This window comes from Sus scrofa, chromosome 14 (assembly GCF_000003025.6).
Source record: "Sus scrofa isolate TJ Tabasco breed Duroc chromosome 14, Sscrofa11.1, whole genome shotgun sequence".
In the NCBI taxonomy this organism is placed as follows: Eukaryota; Metazoa; Chordata; class Mammalia; order Artiodactyla; family Suidae; genus Sus; species Sus scrofa.
Window position 1 is genome coordinate 129,757,951 of NC_010456.5, and position 21,960 is coordinate 129,779,910.

The following is a 21,960-nucleotide window of genomic DNA, read 5'->3' on the forward strand; positions in this document are numbered from 1 at the left end:
CTGGTACCTGCGCCTGCCGGCTTCAGCAATTCTTCAGTTATCCAGTTAACCGCCCCTGTGGATACTTTTAGGACGCCCAGAGCACCCCCGCAACCCGAGACTTTCGGCGTCAGTTCATGCCTTAACCAACTACCCAAAGCACTCCTTCCACACTCCTGCCCCAGCCTGGACCAGCGTTTCCACCACACCCGGCCTGCGGTCGAGGGTGTCACGTGCTAGGACGCGGGCGTGAAGCCAGCGCCGCCATGTTGATCTCTGGCAGCCTCTGAGGGGTAAGGAGACTACAGCTGACCAGCCGCACGGAGTTCCGGCACCTTGTGCGCAAGTGCGGAAGTGTGTTGGCCCCGACTGTGTTCGGTTTCCGGCCGGTGGTGCGGCACCGGCCAGTTGGAGACGTGTAACGGACGGTGGGCTGCAGCCATGGCCGAGAGGAAACCTAACGGTGGTGGCGGCGCCGCCTCCGCGTCTTCGTCGGGCACCAACTTACTCTTCTCCTCCTCGGCCACGGAGTTCAGCTTCAACGTGCCCTTTATCCCGGTCACCCAAGCCGCCGCTGCCTCGGCCTCCTTGCTCTTGCCCGGAGGTAGTAAGGAGAGGGGGATCTGGTGGGGCAAATGTGTGGGGGGAGGTGAGCAGGGGGCGTGGGGCAAAGAGGGTCGGCCGGGAGGTTTCCTTCTGCCTGGATCCGACCCTCTGGGTAGCTTGCCAGGGCCATCACTGGCCAGGTTTGAGTGGCTTGGGACTTTGGGATCTTGGGGACAGGAACCAAGCTCTTTGTCGAAGGAACCCTCTGTTCTGAGTGCTGGCCACTCCTGCATTGTTCCACAGATTTTTGTTGAACACCTAGTGGTGTGCCAGGTGTTTGCAGGACTGAAAACAGATAGTGCCCCCTCTACTAGGATACAGTAGGATATCTCCTAGGACTGACAGCTAGCTACCCTCTCTTAGGATAGACACATAGTATTTGCCAAGTAGAGGTACAGAACACATCTTTCAAGGCAGTGCATCACTTTCTCTAAGGAACTGTTGCTTGTTCTCTTAGGTCCCTGCTCCTACGTGCACCTTAGCTTTTTGTTCATATCATTATTGTCTAGGGAGATTGCTTTTTAGCAGTTATGTGGCATAACCCAGAGCTGGTGTTTAGGAACACGGACCGTGTTCCAGCGTTAGCCCTGCCAGTAACTCTGTGTGACCTCAGGCATATTACTTTACCTCTCTGTGCTTCATTTTCCATATATGTACAGCCTTCTAGGGCTGTAATGAGAAGTGCATTGATTTTTGTAAAGCGCTGAATATATTGTCAGGCATATAGTGTTATGTAATGTTTGCGAAATAAACATCTTTCTCTCTGTTTGGACTATAGTTTGTAGCTATGACTTATTTATGCCTAGCACATAGATCCTCAGAAAATGCTGAATGTTTTCCCATTGAATAATTTATTCTTGCTTGGAAGACTAAGGAAAGTTTCATGGAGAAGTGAAGAAAGGCAAACGGGAAGCAGCGATAAATGGTGGTTTCCCTCCCCTTGTTGAATGTTCCTTCTTGGTGTTTATCACCACCTGACATGTACACATATTTGTTTAGTTTATCCCACTAGTATGTAAGCTTCATGAGAGTAGGAACTTATACCTAGAGCAGTGCCTGGTATGCTGTAGACCAATTTTTTCAATAGGAAATTAATGAATGAATCAAAGGATGAGAATCAGGAACATGTATGTCTTATTTTGATAGTGTGGCTGAAAGGTTTGACATTGCCATGTTTGGTGAAGTGCCAGGTGTTTGCTGGAGCAGAATGCTTTGAGAGATTTCAGGAATAAATAAGGCCATACATGAGATTTTCATGTCATCCTCTGCTTCACAAATGTTTGGGTCATGCCCATCTTCCTCCTTGTTATATAATGTTTTGTTTGTGTCTTTTACTATCAGTAAATGTAAACATCTTCCTTGTCAAGTGCAGGATAACTTCCTTGTCCTGAAAACTATTGTTTCTTGGAGGTAGTTTATTATTTTAATAAGAAAATTAATTTTTAGAATGCAATTTTGTTAGCAAATATTTTTCTACTTTTAGAAAAGATTTGAGAGCGTCCCTTTAGGACTTAGCAGGTTAAGAACTGACTAGCATCCATGAGGATGAGTGTTCAATCCCTGGCCTCGCTCAGTGGGTTAAGGATCTGGCGTTCCTGTGGCTGTGGCATAGGCTGGCAGCTGCAACCCTATTCAACCCCTAGCTTGGAAACTTCCATATGACACAGGTGCAGCCCTAAAAAAAAAGAAGAAGAAGAAAAAAGATTTGGTCATCAGAAGCCTATTCAGAGAATTTCCAGAGACAGAAGGAAAACCTGTCACATTGGAAGCAAAGTTAATCATGTCAGCGAAGGAGACACGCAGAAAGCAACTTAATTCAGCCAACCTGGATCGAGCAGCTTGCTTGCCAGGCCCTGTTCCAGATGTCAGGGAGACACAGAGGAGCAGATAGCCTCGCCCTTACTGACTGTACAGTATATACAGACACAGTATAACCAGCTGGGTAAGTAATTGGAGCTCCCTGGCCAGGGATCAGATCTGAGCTGCAGTTGCCACCTAGGCTGCCGCTGTGGCATCGCCGGATCCTTAACCCACTGTGCTAGGCTGGGGATTGAACTTGTATCCCCGTGCTCCCAAGAGGCTGCCGATCCCATTGCACCACAGCAGGAACTGCATGTGTACATAATTGCTAGGCTGCTGTGAGAGCTGTGGCTGTCAGGCTGGCCAAGAGGACATCCCTCAGGCCTTTAGGGACTCACAGAGGAGGTGCTTCTTGAGCCAAGTGATGGAGGATACATAGAATTTAGGGATCTTGTAGTTCCCTGGGTGGCCTAGTGGTTAAGGACTTGGTGTTATCACTGCTGTGGCTCAGGTTACTGCTGTGGTTCGGGTTTGATTCCTGATCTAGGAACTTCTGTGTGCTGCGAGTGTGGTCAAAAAAAAAAAAAAGAAGAAGAAAGAAAGAAAAATGAGGGAGTCTTGAGAGACAGGCATATATAAAAGTCTGGAGAAAACATGCACATTTGTGGTAGGTGCTCACATTCTCTGTCCATCCCCAGCTCTTTCCTCTCTCACCCCTCCCCCGCCCCTTCGTGGATCTGTGTGAGCAGAGTGAGTGCAGGGGAGTAGCTCAAGTGGTCAGTGGTGACTGGATCACCAAGGGCCTCATATACCATTCTGAGGAATTTGTGGTTCATGCTACGGGGTATGGGGTGCCCTGAAGGATTTTTTATTTTGTTATTGTTATTTTTTAATTTTTTGCTTTTTAGGGCCACACCTGGTGCATTGGAGGTTCTCAGGCTAGGGGTCGAATTGGAGTTATAGCTGCCAGCCTACACCACAGCCAGAGCAATGTCAGATCCGAGCCTTGGCTGCGACCTACACCACAGCTCATGGCAACGCCTGATCCTTAGCCCACTGAGCGAGGCCAGGGATAGAACCTGTGTCCTCATGGATGCTAGTCAGATTTGTTAACTACTGAGCTACAACGGGAACTCCAAGGATTTTCAAAAGGTAGTGAAGTCAGAGGTATCTTTCAGAAAGACTGGAGTTTTCTGAGTTTGCATCAGAGTAAAGCTGACTGTAGCAAGAGCTGTCATACTGGAGGTGGTTTTAAGTAAGGCTGGAGCTGGTGGCACCCTAGCCCTGGTCAGAGCCACACTGGCTGTGAAGAGCAGACAACAATGGGAGAGACTTTTACACCAACAGATTGTTGGGACTTTGTGACTCACCGGGGCCTGGACTCTCTGGGGCAGAGGCCCCTTCTCTCTGTTGTGTTTAGCTCTGAGACCTGTCTCCACCTGGCGTATAATCAGTACTCTGGACATATTTCTTTAATGAGAAACTGGATGATTAAATGCAGGGTATGAGGGCGAGGGAGGAGTCTGAGACAGGAGGTCTCTGTTTTGAGTGGATGGATGTTGGCAAACATCCTTTGAGATAGCAAGGAGCATATGGAGAGGGCCAGTTCGGAGGACAAATTCAGTTCAGGCTTACTAAGTTTGAGGTATGTTTGCCTGACAACCGAGTATTGAGGAAGCAGTTGGAAAATAGGTTCTGGGATGCGTGAGATCAGTCTCGGTTCGAGACAGAGTTGGGAGCATCACAGGTACACAGGTGCTCATTAAAGTTGAGTCTGGATGCCAGATATGTTCACGTGTAATTAGAAAGTGCCCCTGAGGTGAGGCTGGCAGCTTGTTGAGATCAGTATTTCATTTGCCATTGATGCTCATCAGAAAAAAATTTCTTGGATCAAGTTGATCTCAAGTTGTGTTAAAGAATGGAAGACACCACAGAGATTTTTTTCCCCCTACTTTTATTTTTTATTTTTGTGTTTTGGCCATTCCTGTGGCCTGTGGAAGTTCGTGGGCCAGGGATCGAACCTGAGCCATAACAGTGATCTGAATAGCAGTGGCAAAGCTGAATCCTTAACCTGCTGAGCCACCAGGAACTCCTTCCTGCTTTTAAATGTTGAGAGATGAACTAAGAAATATGAGTCCAAGTGAAGTTCAAGTGACTGGAAAGAGAGGGCAGGAAGCAGAAATGTTTCAGAAAAGCAGAATGATAACAAGCAGACAGAGGGCCTTACAGGAAGTGATATTTTCAGTTTCAAAGAAACAACTCAGAGGAGTTTTTTTCTTTCTTTCTTTTTTTTTTTTTCCATTTTTTGGCCACCTCGGAGCACATGGAGTTTCCAGGCCAGGGAGGGCTGGGGATTAGATCTGCCCCACATTTGTGACCTGTCCCGCACTGGGTCCTTAACCCATTGTGCTGGGCTGGGTCATTACTACGTCCCAGCGCTCCAGAGATGCTACCAATCCTGTTGCAGCACAGTAGGAACTCCTCAGAAGAGTGTTTTGAACAGTGGAGTATCTTAGTTACATTGATGTGTGTGAACTTTCGAGGTTGTGTAGAAGGAAAATGTTTTATTTTATAACTAGGTGGTAGAAGAGAGGATAAATAGTTTGGTGCTGATTATACCTACAGCGAAGATCAGGTTGGGCAAAGGGAAGTGAGGAGAACGTCCCTTGGTTAGAAAATGAGTTTTCTAGTGATTGAGCATTCTCTATTGAGTGTCTGGTTGTGATACTGGTTTCAGGGATGGCAATTAATGGTTGGCCTACTTTGCCTCAGGAATACAAATACCACGTATTCACTTGTACAATGAGGGCTTTGTAGGTAAGAGCTGTGACACACCCCTTCTTGTCAACAGAGTTAATGTGTGTACTTTAGTTTCTTATCATTACTCTAGAAATAAAGTTATGTGTATTTGGGTTGTGGAATAATATTTGAATTATTTCTTACCAGAAAAAGCAGCATTCGAAATAACATGTAAAAAAATAGTAGGTATAGGTGCAGTGGGCTAAGGATCCAGTATTGTCACTGCAGTGACTCAGGTTGCTGCTGTGGCGCAGGTTCAGTCCCTGGCCTGGAAACGTGTGTTTGCTGCAGGTGGGCCAAAAAGAAAAAAACAGCAGGCGGAGATTTTGTTTCCATTTTAAAAAACTTCTTCTATATACAAATGTGTCTACATAACTTATATAATATACCATAACATTGTCAGTGTTCAGTGATCGTCTCTGGGAGATGGGCTTTAGGAATAAGTTATTATTTTTCCCCTCTCCTTTGGTTGTTTCTTACTCACATTTTCTAGTTTTTCATTTCAAAGAAAAGTTTTCAAAGAAAAAAAGTTTTTCATTTTTGTCTGTACTGCAGAAATGTAAGTTTGAACAACAGAATAGAGGTATAATTGTTAGATCTGCTGCATGGACTCTGATCTACAGAGTGGGAGCTTAGCTTTAAACCTTGTTCCCTTCTGTTCCCTTTCAGAGGATTCCACAGAAGTGGGTGAGGAGGACAGCTTCCTTGGTCAGACTTCTGCTCACACGTCTACCCCACAGACATTTAGTTACTTCTCTCAGGTATCAAGCAGTAGTGATCCTTTTGGGAATATTGGACAGTCACCGTTAACAACTGCGGCCACATCGACTGGACAGGCAGCATTCTCCAAGCCCCCAACTGCTCTCCCTTTTACGACCGGATCCCAAGATGTGTCAAATGCGTTTTCACCATCCATTTCCAGGGCTCAGTATGGTGCTCCACCTTCTTCACAGATGGGAATAAATACTTATCTGCCTTCTCAGCCTAGTAGTCTCCCTCCTTCCAATTTTGGGAGCCCACCCCAAGGAACACCCCAACAAGGATACAATCCATATCGCCACACAGCTGTGAGCAGCAGGGCTAATCCTTATATTACACCACCACAGCTGCAGCAGTGCCAACCGCCAGCCCATCCTCCCCATCCTCCACCCACTGGACCCCCTGTTCAGATGTACCAGATGCCTCCAGGATCTTTGCCACCGGTATGGATGTGTTCTTATATCCTAGTTATTCACTGTAATTTTTAATCTCTCTCTTATCTTAACCTTTGTCTTTAAAAACACTGTTTTTACTAATCTATATGATGACAAATTATTTTTCAGAAGGTATTTTTTGTAAACTACATGCTTCGAAGTAAACAATCTTTTTTTTTTTTTTTTTTTGGTCATTTTAGGACCACACCCATGGCATTTGGAGGGTCCCAGGCTAGGAGTCCAATTAGAGCTGCAGCCAGGCCTATGCCAAAGCCACAGCAACGTGGGATTTGAGCTGCGTCTGTGACCTACACCACAGCTCATGGCAACGCCAGATCCCCAAGTGAGGCCAGGGATGAACCCGAATCTTCATGGATACTAATCAGGCTCGTCAACCACTGAGCCACGATGGGATCTCCCATTTTATTTTATTTTTTTGAAGTAATCTTTTAAAGGTAGCTCATTAAAGGGTTCATATTTTAATATAATCTAGTTATGGAAATAGTAGTTGATTTTAATGAGTTAACCACATGCCAGTAGTTCCAGATTTTAATATAAGATACCAATAATAAATGTCATCTAGAGACATATGAGAGTCAAAACAATTATTAACAGACTGCCAGCTTCTCATTTTTATTTAAAAATTTTTTTAAATTTCTTGGACGCCCCGTGGCACATGAGTTCCTGGGCCAGGGATCAGATCCGAGCTGCAACCGTGACCGAGCTGCAGAGGCGGCAACGCCAGATCCCCAAGCCACTATGCTGGGCTAGGGATCGAACCTGGGTCCCAGCGCTCCCAAGATGGTGCCACTGCCACTGTGCCTTTTTTTTCCCCCTTCATTTTAAATTACACTATTCAATCAGAATACTCAATTACTGGGTGGGACTAAAATTAATAATTTCTTTTATTTATTTATGGAGTTTGAGTCTAGACAGACAAGCTCTATCTCAGGGGAATGATGGAATAACTTTTGCGTTGGGTAAATTTTATGAAATTCCCTTATGCTTTTTCCCCCACTGATTATTCAGCTGATTTCCAAAGGGAGGTAAACTGAATCAAAAAAGGGGAAACGACTGAAAGGAAGAATTAAGAACCCAGCCAGTGGGGCACACAGGGTATAACGTGAGTGCTCTCTTGGGGGTAGAGAATGGGCTCCATTTTACCATAATTTAAATCACACCAGTATACAAACTCTTGGTAATACTGGATTTCAGCATGTTGGAAAGGAACCAGTTTCATAGAATGTGATATAAGTTAGTATTCTTTGTTTGCTGATGAAATTTTGAAAATATAATTAAGAATTTAAAAATGATGGGAGTTCCCATCGTGGCTCAGTGGTTAATGAATCCAGCTAGGATCCAGCGGGTTTGATCCCTGGCCTTGCTCAGTAGGTTTGGATCCAGCGTTGCCATGAGCTGTAAGGTAGGCAGAGACATGGCTCAGATGTCAAGTGGCTGAGGCTATGGTGTAGGACAACAGCTGCAGCTCCAATTCGACCCTAGCCTGGGAACTTCCATATGCTGCGGGTCTGGCCCTAAAAAGACACACAAAAAACTTTTTTTTAAAATGTTAATTCAATGTATAAAGAAAAGTTGTGAAAATAATAGGACAGAGAATACCCCAGTACCCTACCCAGATTTACCTCATGAATGTTTTACCTCTTTTGTTCTCTCATTTGTGAACATGCACCTGTCGAGCATCCTCTCTCCACCTCCCTCCCTGCCTGCCTTTCTCACTCTGTACATGTACAGTTTGTGGGGGGAAAACATTTGAACGTCAGTTAAGTACATTATGATTCTTTACTCTTAGATACTTTAGTGTGTCTTTCTTAAGAATAAGGATATTCTTTTATATAACCACAGTATAGTTATCGGCCTAAGTTAAGTTAATATTTTGAAAAAAATTTTTTTTTTTTTTTTTGGTCTTTTTAAGGTTGCACCTGAGGCATATGGGAGTTCCCAGGCCAGGGGTCGAATCAGAGTTGTAGCTGCCGGCTTATATCACAGCCACAGCAACCCGGGATCCAAGCCGTGTCTGTGACCTGCACCACAGCTCATGGCAGCGCTGGATCCTTTAGCTCACTGAGGCTCGAACCCGCATCCTCATGGATACTAGTCAGGTTCATGACCCCAGAATCACGATGGGAACTCCTTGAAATGATTTTTAATAAAAAATTTAAAAAAATTGTATTCTGATTTTAAAGGTAGTTTCAGTGCAGAAAATTTGAAAAATGAGAATAGCCAAATGAATAAAAATTGCCACTAGAAAAGCTTGTTTTTATTTTGTCTTTCTTATCTTTTTTCTAGACAAATTTGTGGTTTTTTTCTAGACAACATAATACATGTTTTTTAATGAACATTTTTTAGAAGTTAAGTTTTTTCTTTTCTTTTTGTCTTTTTGCTATTTCTTGGGCTGCTCCTGCAGCATATGGAGATTCCCAGGCTAGGGGTATAATCGGAGCCGTAGCCACCAGCCTACACCAGAGCCACAGCAACGCGGGATCCGAGCCGCGTCTGCAACCTACACCACAGCTCATGGCAACGTTGGATCGTTAACCCACTGAGCAAGGGCAGGACCGAACCTGCAACCTCATGATTCCTAGTCAGATTCGTTAACCACTGTGCCATGACGGGAACTCCGTTAAGTTTTTTTCTAAAACATTTCTTCCTTTCTTCTTTCTTGCTTGCTTGCTTTTTTAGGGCCGCACCCACGGCATATGGCGATTCCCAGGCTAGGGGTCATATCGGAGCTGCAGGTGCCAGCCTAACCACAGCCACAGCACCATGGGATTTGACCATAACTCATGGCAACGCTGGATCCTTAACCTACTGAGCAAGGCCAGGGATCTAACCTGTATCCTCATGGATACTAGTCGAATTCATAATCTGCTGAGCCCAATGGGAACCCCTCTAAAAACATTTTTAATGGTGCTAGTGAATTCTAGATTTGAGTATAAGATGATTTATTTAATCAGGTTTCTGTTAGACATTTAGATTGTTTTGGTGATTGTCTATTATAAATACCTTTTGGTATACATCTTTGTGGGTAAATTTTTACAGTTATATCTTTAGGATGAAGTCTTAGAAATGGAATGGCACTTTTTTTTTTTTTTTTTTTGCTACACCTGTGGCATGTAGAAACTCCTTGGCCAGGGATTGAACCTGATCTGTGGTTGCAACCCATGGCACAGCTAAGGCAATGCTGGGTCCTTAGCCCAGTGTGCCACATAGGAACTTCTGGAATATGCATGTTTTAAAGGTTAAATCACAGGAGACACATTACTAGATTGATTTCTATAAAGGTAGAAGTTTACTTTGTCATCAGTGTGAGAAGGTCCTATTTACTTTGCAACTGATTTGGGGTTGTGTTAGATTTTTTAAAAATTTTAGTTGTTTTGGCACCTAGTTATTAAATAGCTGTCTAGAGATATATTTAGTATAGTTATTACTAAGTCAGTTTGGGTCTGAAGCATATACAAAATTGTTCCTTTGGACTGACAAGATGCTCCTAACTTTTTGTCCCCTCCAGATTCCTCCTGCAGTGCAGTCAGGATTGTCCCCTCCAACCCAGCAGCAGGCACCTGCTAGACTCCTGGTCCCTCTGTGCAAGTGCCACCTCCTTTTCTACTTCAAAACCAATACGAAGCTGTCCAACCCCACTGGTTTTACTGCAAGGAGGTAGAATACAAACAACTCTGGATGCCTTTCAGTGTGTTTGACTCTTTGAATCTTGAGAAAATCTATAATTCAGGTAAGCATGGATCCTGCATCATTTGTATATGATTTTAGTCAATTTTTTTTTTTTGGTTGTGGCATGCAGTGGGTTGATGTGGGATCTCAGTTCCCAGACTAGGGATTGAACCTGGGCTTTAGGGGTGAAGGGACTGAGTCCTGACCACTAGACCACCAGGGAAATTGTGTCTGATTTTAGGAAAAGAGGAAGGAAGGGCTTTTATCCATGGCCTACTTTTTAATGAATGTCAAATATTTTAATCCTTATAGAGCCCACCAGCCTCAGTACCTTAAGATGATAGTAATATAATTCCTGAGTTATTTGAGCAAGGTATTTGAAGAAATGTTTTAGTAATTTTGTTTGTTTATTTAAAGGTATTTTAAATCCAAGAACAGAATAGTTCATATAACGCAGGTGACAGTTTTCTCTCTCTTTTTTTTTTTTGGATCTTTTTAGGGCTGCATTTGAGGAATGTGGATGTTCCCAGGCTAGGGGTCGAATTAGAGCTGTGGCTGCTAGCCTACACCACAACTCCTGTAGTGCAGGATCCAAGCCGTGTCTGTGACCTGCACCACACCTCATGGCAATGCCGGATCCCCAACCCACTGAGTGAGGCCAGGGAACCCACGTCCTCACAGATACTGGTTGCGTTTGTTACCAGTGGGCCACAACAGGAACTCCACCCCCCCCTTTTTTTTTTAACTCAATGAATTTTATTACATTTGTAGTTGTACAGTGATCATCACAACCCAGTTTTATAGCATTCCCATTCCGAACCTCTGTGGTGACAGTTTTCTTATTTTCCTTATTTGTTTATAGCCATTCGAGCATTTATAAAGCGTTTTCTGTTTTTTTTTTTTTTGGGGGGGGGGCCACACCTGTGGCATATGGAAGGTCCTAGGCTAGGGGTCAAATTGGAGCTGTAGCATGGACACTAGTCAGTTTGTTACTGCTGAGCCCCATGGGAACCTCCTAGAAAACTTTTTTTTTTTTTTTTTTTTGTCTTTTTGTCTTTTGAGGGCCACACCTGCAGCATATGGAGATTCCCAGCTAGGGGTTTAATCGGAGCTGTAGCTGCCGGCCTATGCCAGAGCCACAGCAACGCTAGATCCGAGCAGCATCTGTGACCTGCACCACAGCTCATGGCAACGCCTGATCTTAACCCACTGAGCGAGGCCAGGGACCGAACCCGTAACCTCATGGTTCCTAATTGGATTCGTTAACCACTGCACCACGCTGGGAGCTCTGGTGTGTGGGTGTGTGGGGGTGTGTGTGTGTGTGTGTGTGTGTACATATATATTCGAGCATTTATAAAGCATTTTCTGTTTTTGTTTTTTTTTTTTTTTTTTTTTGTCTTTTTAGTGCCGCATCTGTGGCACATGGAGGTTCCCAGGCTAGGGGTCTAATTGGAGCTGTAGGCGCTGGCCTACACCACAGCCACAGCAACGCCAGATCTGAGCTGCATCTGCAACCTACACCACAGCTCATGGCAGTGCTGGATCCTTAACCCACTAAGTGAGGCCAGGGATCGAACCTGAGTCCTCATGGTTCCTGGTTAGATTCGTTTCCGCTGCTCCATGATGGGAACTCCTTAAACTTATATTTTTGAACCAAAATGAGCTTTGTAGTTCTTTGTCTTTAGGTATAGATGAGTCACCCTATTGATTATTTATTGCTTGTAAAATACTGGTAACTTGAGTTAAAATGTGGACTTTGTGCTCCAGTCCAGCCAGACCCTGAGAGTGTGGTTCTAGGCACCGATGGAGGGCGCTATGATGTTTACCTCTATGACCGCATGCGGAAAGCCGTATACTGGGAAGAGGAGCCAGCTGAAGTGCGGCGCTGCACTTGGTTTTACAAAGGGGACACAGATAGCAGATTTATTCCCTATACAGAGGAGTTCAGCGAAAAACTAGAGGTACGTGGGCTTTTTTCCTTTATGCTTTTCTTCATTTTTATTTTTTTATTTTTTTATTTTTTTGTCTTTTGTCTTTGTTGTTGTTGTTGTTGCTATTTCTTGGGCCGCTCCTGCGGCATGTGGAGGTTCCAGGCTAGGGGTTGAATCGGAGCTGTAGCCACCGGCCTACGCCAGAGCCACAGCAACTCGGGATCCGAGCCGTGTCTGCAACCTACACCACAGCTCACGGCAACGCTGGATCGTTAACCACTGAGCAAGGCCAGGGATCGAACCCGCAACCTCATGGTTCCTAGTCGGATTCGTTAACCACTGCGCCACGACGGGAACTCCCCTTTATGCTTTTCTTTAAAACTCATAGACTGTATACATCTGAGCCTCATGTAACACTGCTCTCCGCAGAGGAGTCTTTACCTGAAAGTCTGTCTTGATCTTGTTTGCAAAGAAGATCGCTTTTTAAGTGTTGTCATCTTCTATGAGGTGCTAATTGTGGCCTCAGGGTCTAAAGATAGGATGTTTTTCAGGGGTGCATCACGAATGAGGTGCTTGTATCAAGCCTGCAGAAGAACCTAGGCTTCTGGGATCTGCTGTTGACAGCACATGCCAGGCATATGAATGCTTTTCAAATTTATACTCAGTTAAAAGTCTTGAAATTATCTTCTGGTTTATGAAAATAAATGCAAGAATAGAAACAAATGTCATGAGACTTTTTTAACCATTTAAAACTGGTGGCTAATGTTGTTTTATGTAATTGTGTTAATTTCTTGTTATAATTCTCTTAATAGTTGAGTATTGAGTATTTGAAATAGATGAATTCATCTGCATACATGGGAAATGAAATAGAGAACGTTTTTCAGTTAGCTTTTTTTTCTTTTTGTCTTTTTGTCTTTTTAGCGCCGCACCTGCAGCATATGGAGGTTCCCAGGCTAGGGGTCCAATCAGAGCTGTTGCTGCCAGCCTACACCACAGCCACAGCAATGCCGGATCCTTAACCCACTGAGTAAGGCCATGATGGGAACTCCTAGTAACTATTTTTTAATGTATTACTAAAACTTGTGTAACCAACACTAACATTAAACATTAAAATAATACTAATATTAACATTAAAAAGGACCTCTAAAATGCTAATCTTCCATAGATTCATATTTTGAAACATACAAGTGAGGACTGGGCCTTATATCCTGTTTAAGAGCTGAGAAATTTCACAATTGACTATTAATTACTAAGTATCTTTTGTCCTTGAAAAACATAATAATATAATTAATAGAAATAAGAAAAAATTAAATCACAATCTTGGGTGTTCTCATCATGGTTCAGTGGTAATGAACCCGACTATCATCCGTGAGGACCTAAATTTGATCCCTCAGTGGGTTAAGGATCTGGTGGTGTTGTGAGTTGTGGTGTAAGTTGAAGACATGGCTCAGATCTCATGTTGCTGTGGCTTTGGTGTAGGCTGGCAGCTGCAGCTCTGTACTCCTAGCCTGGGAACTTCCATATGCTGTAGTTGTGGCCCTAAAAAGCAAAAATTAAAATAAAAAATTAAAAAATCACAATCTTGTCATCCTTTCAAATCAAATTCCACATTTAAAAATATTTTCTTAGGAGTTCCCGTCATGGCACAATGGTTAACAAATCTGACTAGGAACCATGAGGTTGCGGGTTCCATCCCTGGCCTCGCTCATTGGGTTAAGGATCTGGCATTGCTGTGAGCTGTGGTGTAGGTTGCAGACGCGACTCAGGTCCCGAGTTGTTGTGGCTGTGGTGTAGGCCGGCGGCTAAGCTCCCATTAGACCCCTAGCCTCGGAATCTCCATATGCCTCGGGAGCAGCCCTAGAAAAGGCAGAAAGACAAATAAGTAAATAAATAAATAAATAGAATGAAATAAAAATGTTTTCTTAGACTGTTCTTTATATACGTATTTTTCTAACAATAATAGTGGTACAACTTTTTCTGGAGTATTTTGCTTTTTCAAAAGAAAATTTGTAAATGTAATTCTTTGGCATTGTCAGTTGTACCTGCCCTAGAAATATTAACCTTTATAGTAGTGACTATGAAGTACTATCCTATAACCAATTAAATACGAAAAGATGAGTATAGGCCTAAAATAAGCAGATGTTAGTTGGGGCTAAGTAAATTGGAAAGACGCTTGTTGAGAACAGAGGCTTCAAATTTTTTTTTCTTTTTTTTTGGGCTGTACCTGTGGCATATGGAAGTTCCCAGGTTAGGGGTTGAATGGGAGCCACAGCTACTGGCCTACGACAGCCACAGCAATGCGAGATCTGAGCTGCATCTGTGACCTACACCACAGCTCACGGCAATGCCGATCCTTAATCCACTGAGTGAGGCCAGGGCTGAGACCTGCGACCTCATGGTTTCTAGTCGGGTTTGTTAACCACTGAGCCACGAAGGGAACTACCTCAAATTTTTTTTTTCAGTTCAGTCAATGGTAAGAATACATTTTGCATTGAGATTTAGTATATACATTTTTTGTATACACACATACGCATGCATCTGTATGCATATTTATTTATCAGAAATAGTGGTGTTTGGCAACCTGGTTCTCCAGGGAAAAAAGCCCCTGATTTAAAGCATTTGCTCATTTCCCTGGTATACATACTTCTATCACGGCAAGTTTTAAACTATCAACATGATGTAACTGGACAAGGAATTGGGAAGAGTTAGTTGTGTGATCAGCTCTTGTGAGCTGGTGTGAGCCAGATTAAACACACCACTAAATGCAGAAGTCCATGAAACAGCACTTACCCCCACTAGGTGGCATTCACTTTGATCTTTTCTCTTTCATTTAAAAACATAACTTTTACAATTTATTACTTGTCATGACCCAAAGTTGGAAAAACACTGTTTTAGAGCAGAGTCAGAACCCAGCTAAGAAGAGCAAAGACTGAAAAGAAGGCATAAAATTAATTTCGTTCTTGGGAACACCAAATATTAGGAAGAGCCAGTCTCCTAAAACATAATTTTAATTATTTGAATAAGGAATAAAGTATGAAAGGAAGACTGATATCTCTAGCTTAATTTTAGACTTAAATAATTAAGTAGACAAATGAACAAACATGTGCTATAATTTTTGGTATCTTTGGTGGGACCCTACTGAAGGTATAATGTTTCAAGGCTGAATGTTTAGTCTTAATTGTTTTGAAGCTACGTTATATACTTTCCAGTCTAAGCAGCATTGGAAAGTAAATACTTTCTCTTAACTGTATTTGATTATAAATGGGTGACACAGGCTTTGAGGGTAGAATTCATGTACTTACCATCTCAATAGCATGTGGTTGTTTCTTAACTTTGGGAGCTTCTAGGAAATGCAGACCAGCTCAGGGAAGAGGCAGAGGAGTTAGGAAACGAGAAAGCCACTGAGAAGATGAGAATCATATATATTGCTAGTATTGTCAGTGATCCTGTCCCATCAGAGCCCTGAGGCAAAACAAGAAAAGAGTTGGAAGCAAAAAACAGCTTTAATGATGACATGAATGTCTATGTAGAAACCAGGGGAACCTCTAGAAATACCATTAGCACCAATTTAAGAGTTTAGCCAGTTTGTGGATATAAAATCAGTATATACAAATTAATACCATTCCTATACAATAGGAATAACCAATTAGAAACCATAATAAAAAAAGACTATAACATGAGCAAAACTACTTGCTAAGTAGGAAAAAAGCCCAACGAAAGATATGTATGAACTTTATGGAGAAAAACTTAACAGAATTGAGGGATGTAAAAGATGACCTCAAAGAAATAGAGCAAACTGTTATGTTCATAGGTGCACAGTCTCAATGTAATAAAAATGTCAGTGTTTCCCAAATTGTTTTATAAATTTTATGGAATTCCGATCAAAATTACATCAAGGTTTTTTGGGTAAAGTTTGCAAACTGTTCCTAAATTTTATGTGGGAGGTCAAAATTCCGGGAACCAAGACCCATTTTGAAGAACGATGTATGAAAACATTCTCTACCAGATAAGATATATTATAAAGCTCTGGATTGAAAGGGAAATGAGGTGAAAATAGTTCTTAAGATGGTGAAACTTTAACATTTTTGTTTGTGATCTTTTAAAAATTATAAATAGGAGCTCCCATTGTGGCTCAGTGGAAACGAATCTGACTAGCATCCATGAGGACACAGGTTCAATCCCTGGCCTCTTTCAGTGGGTTAAGGATCCGGCATTGCCATCTGTGGTGTAGGTTGCAGACATGGCTTGGATCCTGAGTTGCTGTGGCTGTGGTGTACTCCCAGCGGCAGCTCTGATTTGACCCCTGAGCCTGGGAACCTTCACATGCCGTGGGTGTGGTCCTAAAAAGCAAAAAATTAAAAAAAAAAAGAATAAAAATAAAAGTTATAGATGAATATATTTAAAAAAATTTTAAAGCAGCAAGGAAAGAGGGTCAACTGGATAAAGACTGATGGGGAAGAATTGTCATGGAATGACTGCCCAGGAGACCAAAAGAACCACTTCTATTTTGACAAGGTTGTCAATCAGTTACTATTTTATTTTATTATTTTAAATTTTTTTTGGCTTTTTAGGGCTGCACCCACAGAATCTGGAGGTTCCCAGGCTAGGGGTCTAATTGGAGCTTAGCCGCCGGCCTACACCAGAGCCACAGCAATGCGGGATCTGAGCCACGTTTGCGGCCTACACAACAGCTCACGACAATGCCAGATCCTTAACCCGCTGAGCAAGGCCAGGGATTGAACCCGCAACCTCATGGTTCCTAGTTGGATTCGTTAACCACTAAGCCATGATGGGAACTCCTCTATTATTTTTTTTTTTTTTTTAAACTTGATTGCTTTGTCAGGCAAAGGAGGCCACAGCAAGCTGATGCCCTAAAGACTGTGCCCTCGCTGTTAATAATTTTTAAAAAAGACTTCGGACAGTGGGTGTATCAGAGGTTCCCCTTACCTCATCTTTGATCTCTCTCCAAGGGACCCTCAGACTCCGGCCCTGTAGAAAGAAGAATAGTGTCTCTGGAGGAACAGTAAGAAAATGGATGGACAGTGAAGTCTTTGGGTCAGAAAGTTGTGGTGGGAATGAACCACAGTTCTGCTTTTGCTCCTACCGCTGTGATCACTGTGAGAGCTTGGGCAGCTGTGAACTGAGAGTGGCTGCTAGCAGCCAAATTGTGTCCCTCCCCAAAAAAAGACAGGTTGACGTCTTAACCTCTAGTACCTCAGAATGTGACTTTATTTGGAAATAGGGTAGTTCCGGATATAATTAGTTAAGATGAGATGGTAGGGTCGGCCTCTTAATTCAATATGACTGATGTCCTTAGGAGAAGACACCCTTGTTAAGACAGACACAGAGGGAGAAGGCCGGGTCCAAGTAGAGGATTGGCCTGGTGCACCTGTAAGCCATCAGCACTAAAACCTGCTTACAGACCTCCAGGAGCCAGGAAGAGGTGAGAAAGGAGTTCCCTACAGGTTTCAGAAGGAATGTGGCTCTGCTGACACATGGCCTCCAGAACCGTAAGGCAATCCTTTCTGTTTTTATAAGCCACTCAGTTTGTGGTACTTTGTTATGGCAGCCCTAGGAAGTTAGTATACTCTCTAGATCTTGGTTTTCATCTCCATGTAATGAGGAGAATATTATTTAGCAGTTATTGAGAGCAGTTAATTAACTGAGGTACTGTATATAAAGGGACAGTAAGTATGGTAACCGGTTAGTACATGAGTGCTGCTATTCCTGCTGTTTTTATTGTTATCATGGTTGTAATTGTTTCCTACACTTTTTCTTAATGTGATAGAGATTTGTCAAACTGGATTGTGTATTTTTTACATTGCAGGCTGAATATAAAAAAGCTGTAACCACGAATCAGTGGCATCGCAGATTAGAGTTTCCGAGTGGAGAGACAATTGTTATGCACAATCCAAAGGTAACGATACTGTTTAAGATAATAAAGTCTTTAGGCTTTTAAAAATAATTACTTTACTGAAGGGATAGTTCTGCAGTAGGGATATATTTTTTCTGCAGTAGGAGTATGTTTATAACAAGTGCATTGCATTTAAGTTTACTGTAGTTCACATTAGCAAAAGAAATAAATGTGAAATTTAAATTTCAGTTTCTTTTATGAAGTTTCTCTTTATGGTAACACATTAGCTGAAGCTTAGTTGCATCCTTGAAGTTAAGCTTGATAAATTTTTGTACTTGATGCAGGATTAGCAGACTTTTCTGTAAAGGGCCAGAGAGTAAATATTTAAGGTTTCGGAGGCCAGTTAGTTTCTGAAAGCAGCGTAGGAAACATGTAAACCAATGGATGTGGCTCTTTTCAATAAAATATTATTTATAAAAAGAAGCATTGGGGCAGATTTGACGTGAGGCCATAGTTTGCCTACCTTGCCCTTGTTTCAACTTTTAAAGTAAAACTCTAATCTTCCTCTTTTTATTTGTATTGTCTCCAAGAACATTTGTTTTTTTAAAAGATATTGGTGTGGTGTTTACATTCTCCATTTACCATCCTTATTCTCTCTGAGCTCCAGATTCCTCACCTGGAGGTTTATTTCCCAGGGTCGTATTTTAGATGAAGTGAGGTAATTTATGCACAAGCATCTAACATAGTGCTTGGCATTCAGTAGCTTCTTAGAACATAGGCCATTTATTACAAAAGAGTATAAAAGAAAAAACAAAAATAACTTACGTTCTAACCAACTTGAAACCCATTGTAATATTAAAATAAGGTAAAGATAAAAACGTATTCATATCCCATCAAAAGTTAAACAGTAGAGTGTTTGCTTCAGCAGCACGTATACTTAAATTGGAATGCTATAGACATGCAATTTGTGAAGTTTTCCATATTTAAAAAAAAAAAAAGTGACAGCAACTGTGGTGTCTTACATCCCAGGATTTGTTTTGCAAACCTAGTTAAAAAAGTTTTTTTAAATAGTATAAAAAGGGGTGGGGGTGTGTGCTTGTTTTGTGGGATGGAAATCCTGTGAAATTGGATTGTGATGATCATTATACAACTACAGATGTGATAAATTCATTGAAAAAAAATAAATAAACTTGAGCATTTCAAGAAAAAAAAAATAGTAAACTATATTGGTGTTCCCACTGTGGCATAGTGGGTTAAGAATCTGGCATTGCCATAGCTGCGGCCTAGGTTGCAGCTGTTGATTGGATTCCGTCCCTGGTCTGGGAACTTCCATATGCCGCAAGTGTGGCCAAAAATGTAAAAAAAAAAAAAAAAAAAAAAAGCAATCAAATGAAATAAAAAGCCTCTTACCTCTTTGTTCCCCTAGTTTCACCTCTCAATGGTAGCCACTATTATACTTTTTGTTTTTTAATTGTTTTCTAAATTTTTAATTTTTAAAATTATTTATTTAAAAATTTTATGTATATATATTTTTTGGCCTTTGCATGCAGTGGCTTGATATAAGATCTCAGTTCCCAGACCAGGGAATGAACCTGGGCTGAAGTGGTGAAAGTGCCCAGTCCTAAACACTAGACCACCAGCGACCTCCCTTTGTTTTTTTTTAAACTTTTTTTTTAAATATAAACACAAAAAATTTTGCATACCATCTTGCATGAATTCATTTTTTGAGGGGGAAGGTTGATGCTAAACTTTTTTTTAATATTGAAGTATAGTTAATTTATGTTAGTTTTCGGTGGGTAGCATTGTGATTAAGTATTTTTACAGGTTATATTCCTAAATTATTAGAAAGTAATGGCTATAATTCCTTTGCTGTGCAAAATATCCTCGTTGCTTATCTGTTTTATACACAGTATCTCTTAATGCCATATCCCTAAGTTGCCATCCCCACTTCCCTCTCCCTGCTTGTAACTGCTACTTTTTTAAATCTATGAGTCTGTTTCAGTTTTGCTCTATACATTTTTTATTTTTTATATTCCACAAATAAGTGATATCATGCAGTATTTGTCTCTGACTTATTTCATAGCACGTAATATTCTCTAGCTCCATCCATGTTGCTACAAATGGCAGAATTTCATTCTTTTTATGGTTGAGTAGTATTCCTCTGTGTGTGTGTGTGTGTGTGTGTGTGTGTGTGTGCACGTGTGCACCACATCTTTATCTATTTGTGTTCATCTATTGATGGACACTTGGGTTGCTTCCATATCCTGTCTGTTGTAAATAGTGCTGCTGTGAACATTGGGGTGCATGGTTTTTCACCCCTTTGGTTAAATTTATCCCTAGGTATGTTACTCTTTGATACAATTTTAAGTGGGATTTTTTAGTTTTTTTTTTCTTTTTGATAAGTTCATTATTACATATACAGATTTCTGATAGTTCATTATTATATATACAGATTTCTGTATATTACTCCTGCAACTTTACTGAATTCATTTATCACTGCTAAAAATTTGGTGAGGACTTTGGGGTTTTCTTCCTTTCTTTTCTTTCTTTCTTTCTTTCTTTTTTTTTTTGTCTTTTTGTCTTTTTTAGGGCCGCTCCCGCACCATATGGAGGTTCCCAGGCTAGGGGTCGAATCGGAGCTGTAGCCACTGTCCTATGCCAGCCACAGCAACGCAGGATCCGAGCTGCGTCTGCAACCTATACCACAGCTCACGGCAGTGCCGGATCCTTAACCCACTGAACAAGGCCAGGGATTGAACCTGCAACCTCATGGTTCCTAGTCAGATTCGTTGACCACTGAGCCACGACGGGAACTCCTCTTTCTTTTTTTTGCTTTTTAGGGCTGCACCTGAAGCATGTGGAAGTTCCCACGATAGATGTCGATTTGGAGCAATGGCTGCTAGCCTATGCCAGAGCCACAGCAATGTGGGATCCGAGCCGCATCTGCAGTCTATGCCACAGCTCCCAGCAGTGCTGGATCCTTAACCCACTGAGTGAGGCCAGGGATCAAACCCACTTCCCCATGGATACCAGTCGAGTTCGTAACCTGCTGAGCCATAATGGGAACTCCCTGGGGTTTTCTGTCTATAGTGTCATGTCACCTACAGATAGTGACAGTTTTACATCTTCCCTTCCAGTTTGCATGCCTTTGATGATTCTGTTTCTTCTCTGATTGCTGTGTCTAGGGCTTCCAATACTATGTTAAATAGAGGTGGCGGGAGTGAACATCCTTGTCTTGTTTCTGAATTTAGAGGAAATACTGTAAAATTTTCACTGCTGAGTGTGATGTTAGCTGTGGTTTTGTCATAAATGGCTTCTATTATGTTCGCTGTGGTACTGGATGCTGAATTTTGTCAGCTGCTTTTTCTGTGTCTGTTGAGATAGTCATGTATTTTATTTGTTAATGTGGTGTATCCCATTGATTGATTTGTGAATATTGAACCCTCCTTGCATCTCTAGAATAAATCCTACTTAATCATAGTGCATGACCCTTTTTATGTGTTGTTGGATTTGGTTTGTTAATATTTTGTTAAAGATTTTTCATTTATATCTGTTAAAGATATTGGCCTGTAATTTTCTTTTTCAGTGTCTTTGGTTTTGATATCAGGATAATGGTGGTCTCATACAATTAATTTGAGAATGTTCCCTCCTCTTCAGTTTTTTGGAATAGTTTGAGAAGGATAGCTATCAGCTCTTCTTTATATGTTTGGTAGCATTCCCCTGTGGAGGGGAAAAAAATAGTATATGTTTTCCTGAAAAGTGGTAGGTAAATCCATTGTTGGCATTGAAGTTGAATTTGCAAATTGTTATTTAAAGGATTTTGCCTTATATGTATTTATAAAACAAAGATTCCTCTATTGCAGGTAACTTTTCCATGATATCTTACGTGTCAATCTGAATGTTTGTTACATTTTAAAATCAAGGCATACTACTTCTGATTTAGTTGTATTATTTTCCGACATAAGCATTGGAAATAATGATATTGATTCGCATAGTATTAATGGTTACTAGCAAAATTGGTTACACATTGGTTTTGGAGGAATAGATCATGTACCTGATCTATAGACTATACTGTGAAGTTGTTTATTATGTAGTGAAATACATTATT

At 41.6% G+C, this 21,960-nt stretch overlaps 1 protein-coding gene across 1 annotated transcript in view; it reads left to right on the forward strand.

Moving 5' to 3' along the window:
- The window catches only part of SEC23IP (SEC23 interacting protein), a 52,364-nt gene continuing 30,732 nt past the window's right edge, over positions 329-21,960 (forward strand). Inside the window, 6 exon segments of the mRNA XM_021073464.1 lie at positions 329-583; positions 5,854-6,386; positions 9,907-9,966; positions 9,969-10,128; positions 11,835-12,028; positions 17,826-17,915. Coding sequence (XP_020929123.1) covers positions 421-583; positions 5,854-6,386; positions 9,907-9,966; positions 9,969-10,128; positions 11,835-12,028; positions 17,826-17,915 — 1,200 coding nt within the window. The 5' untranslated portion in view covers positions 329-420.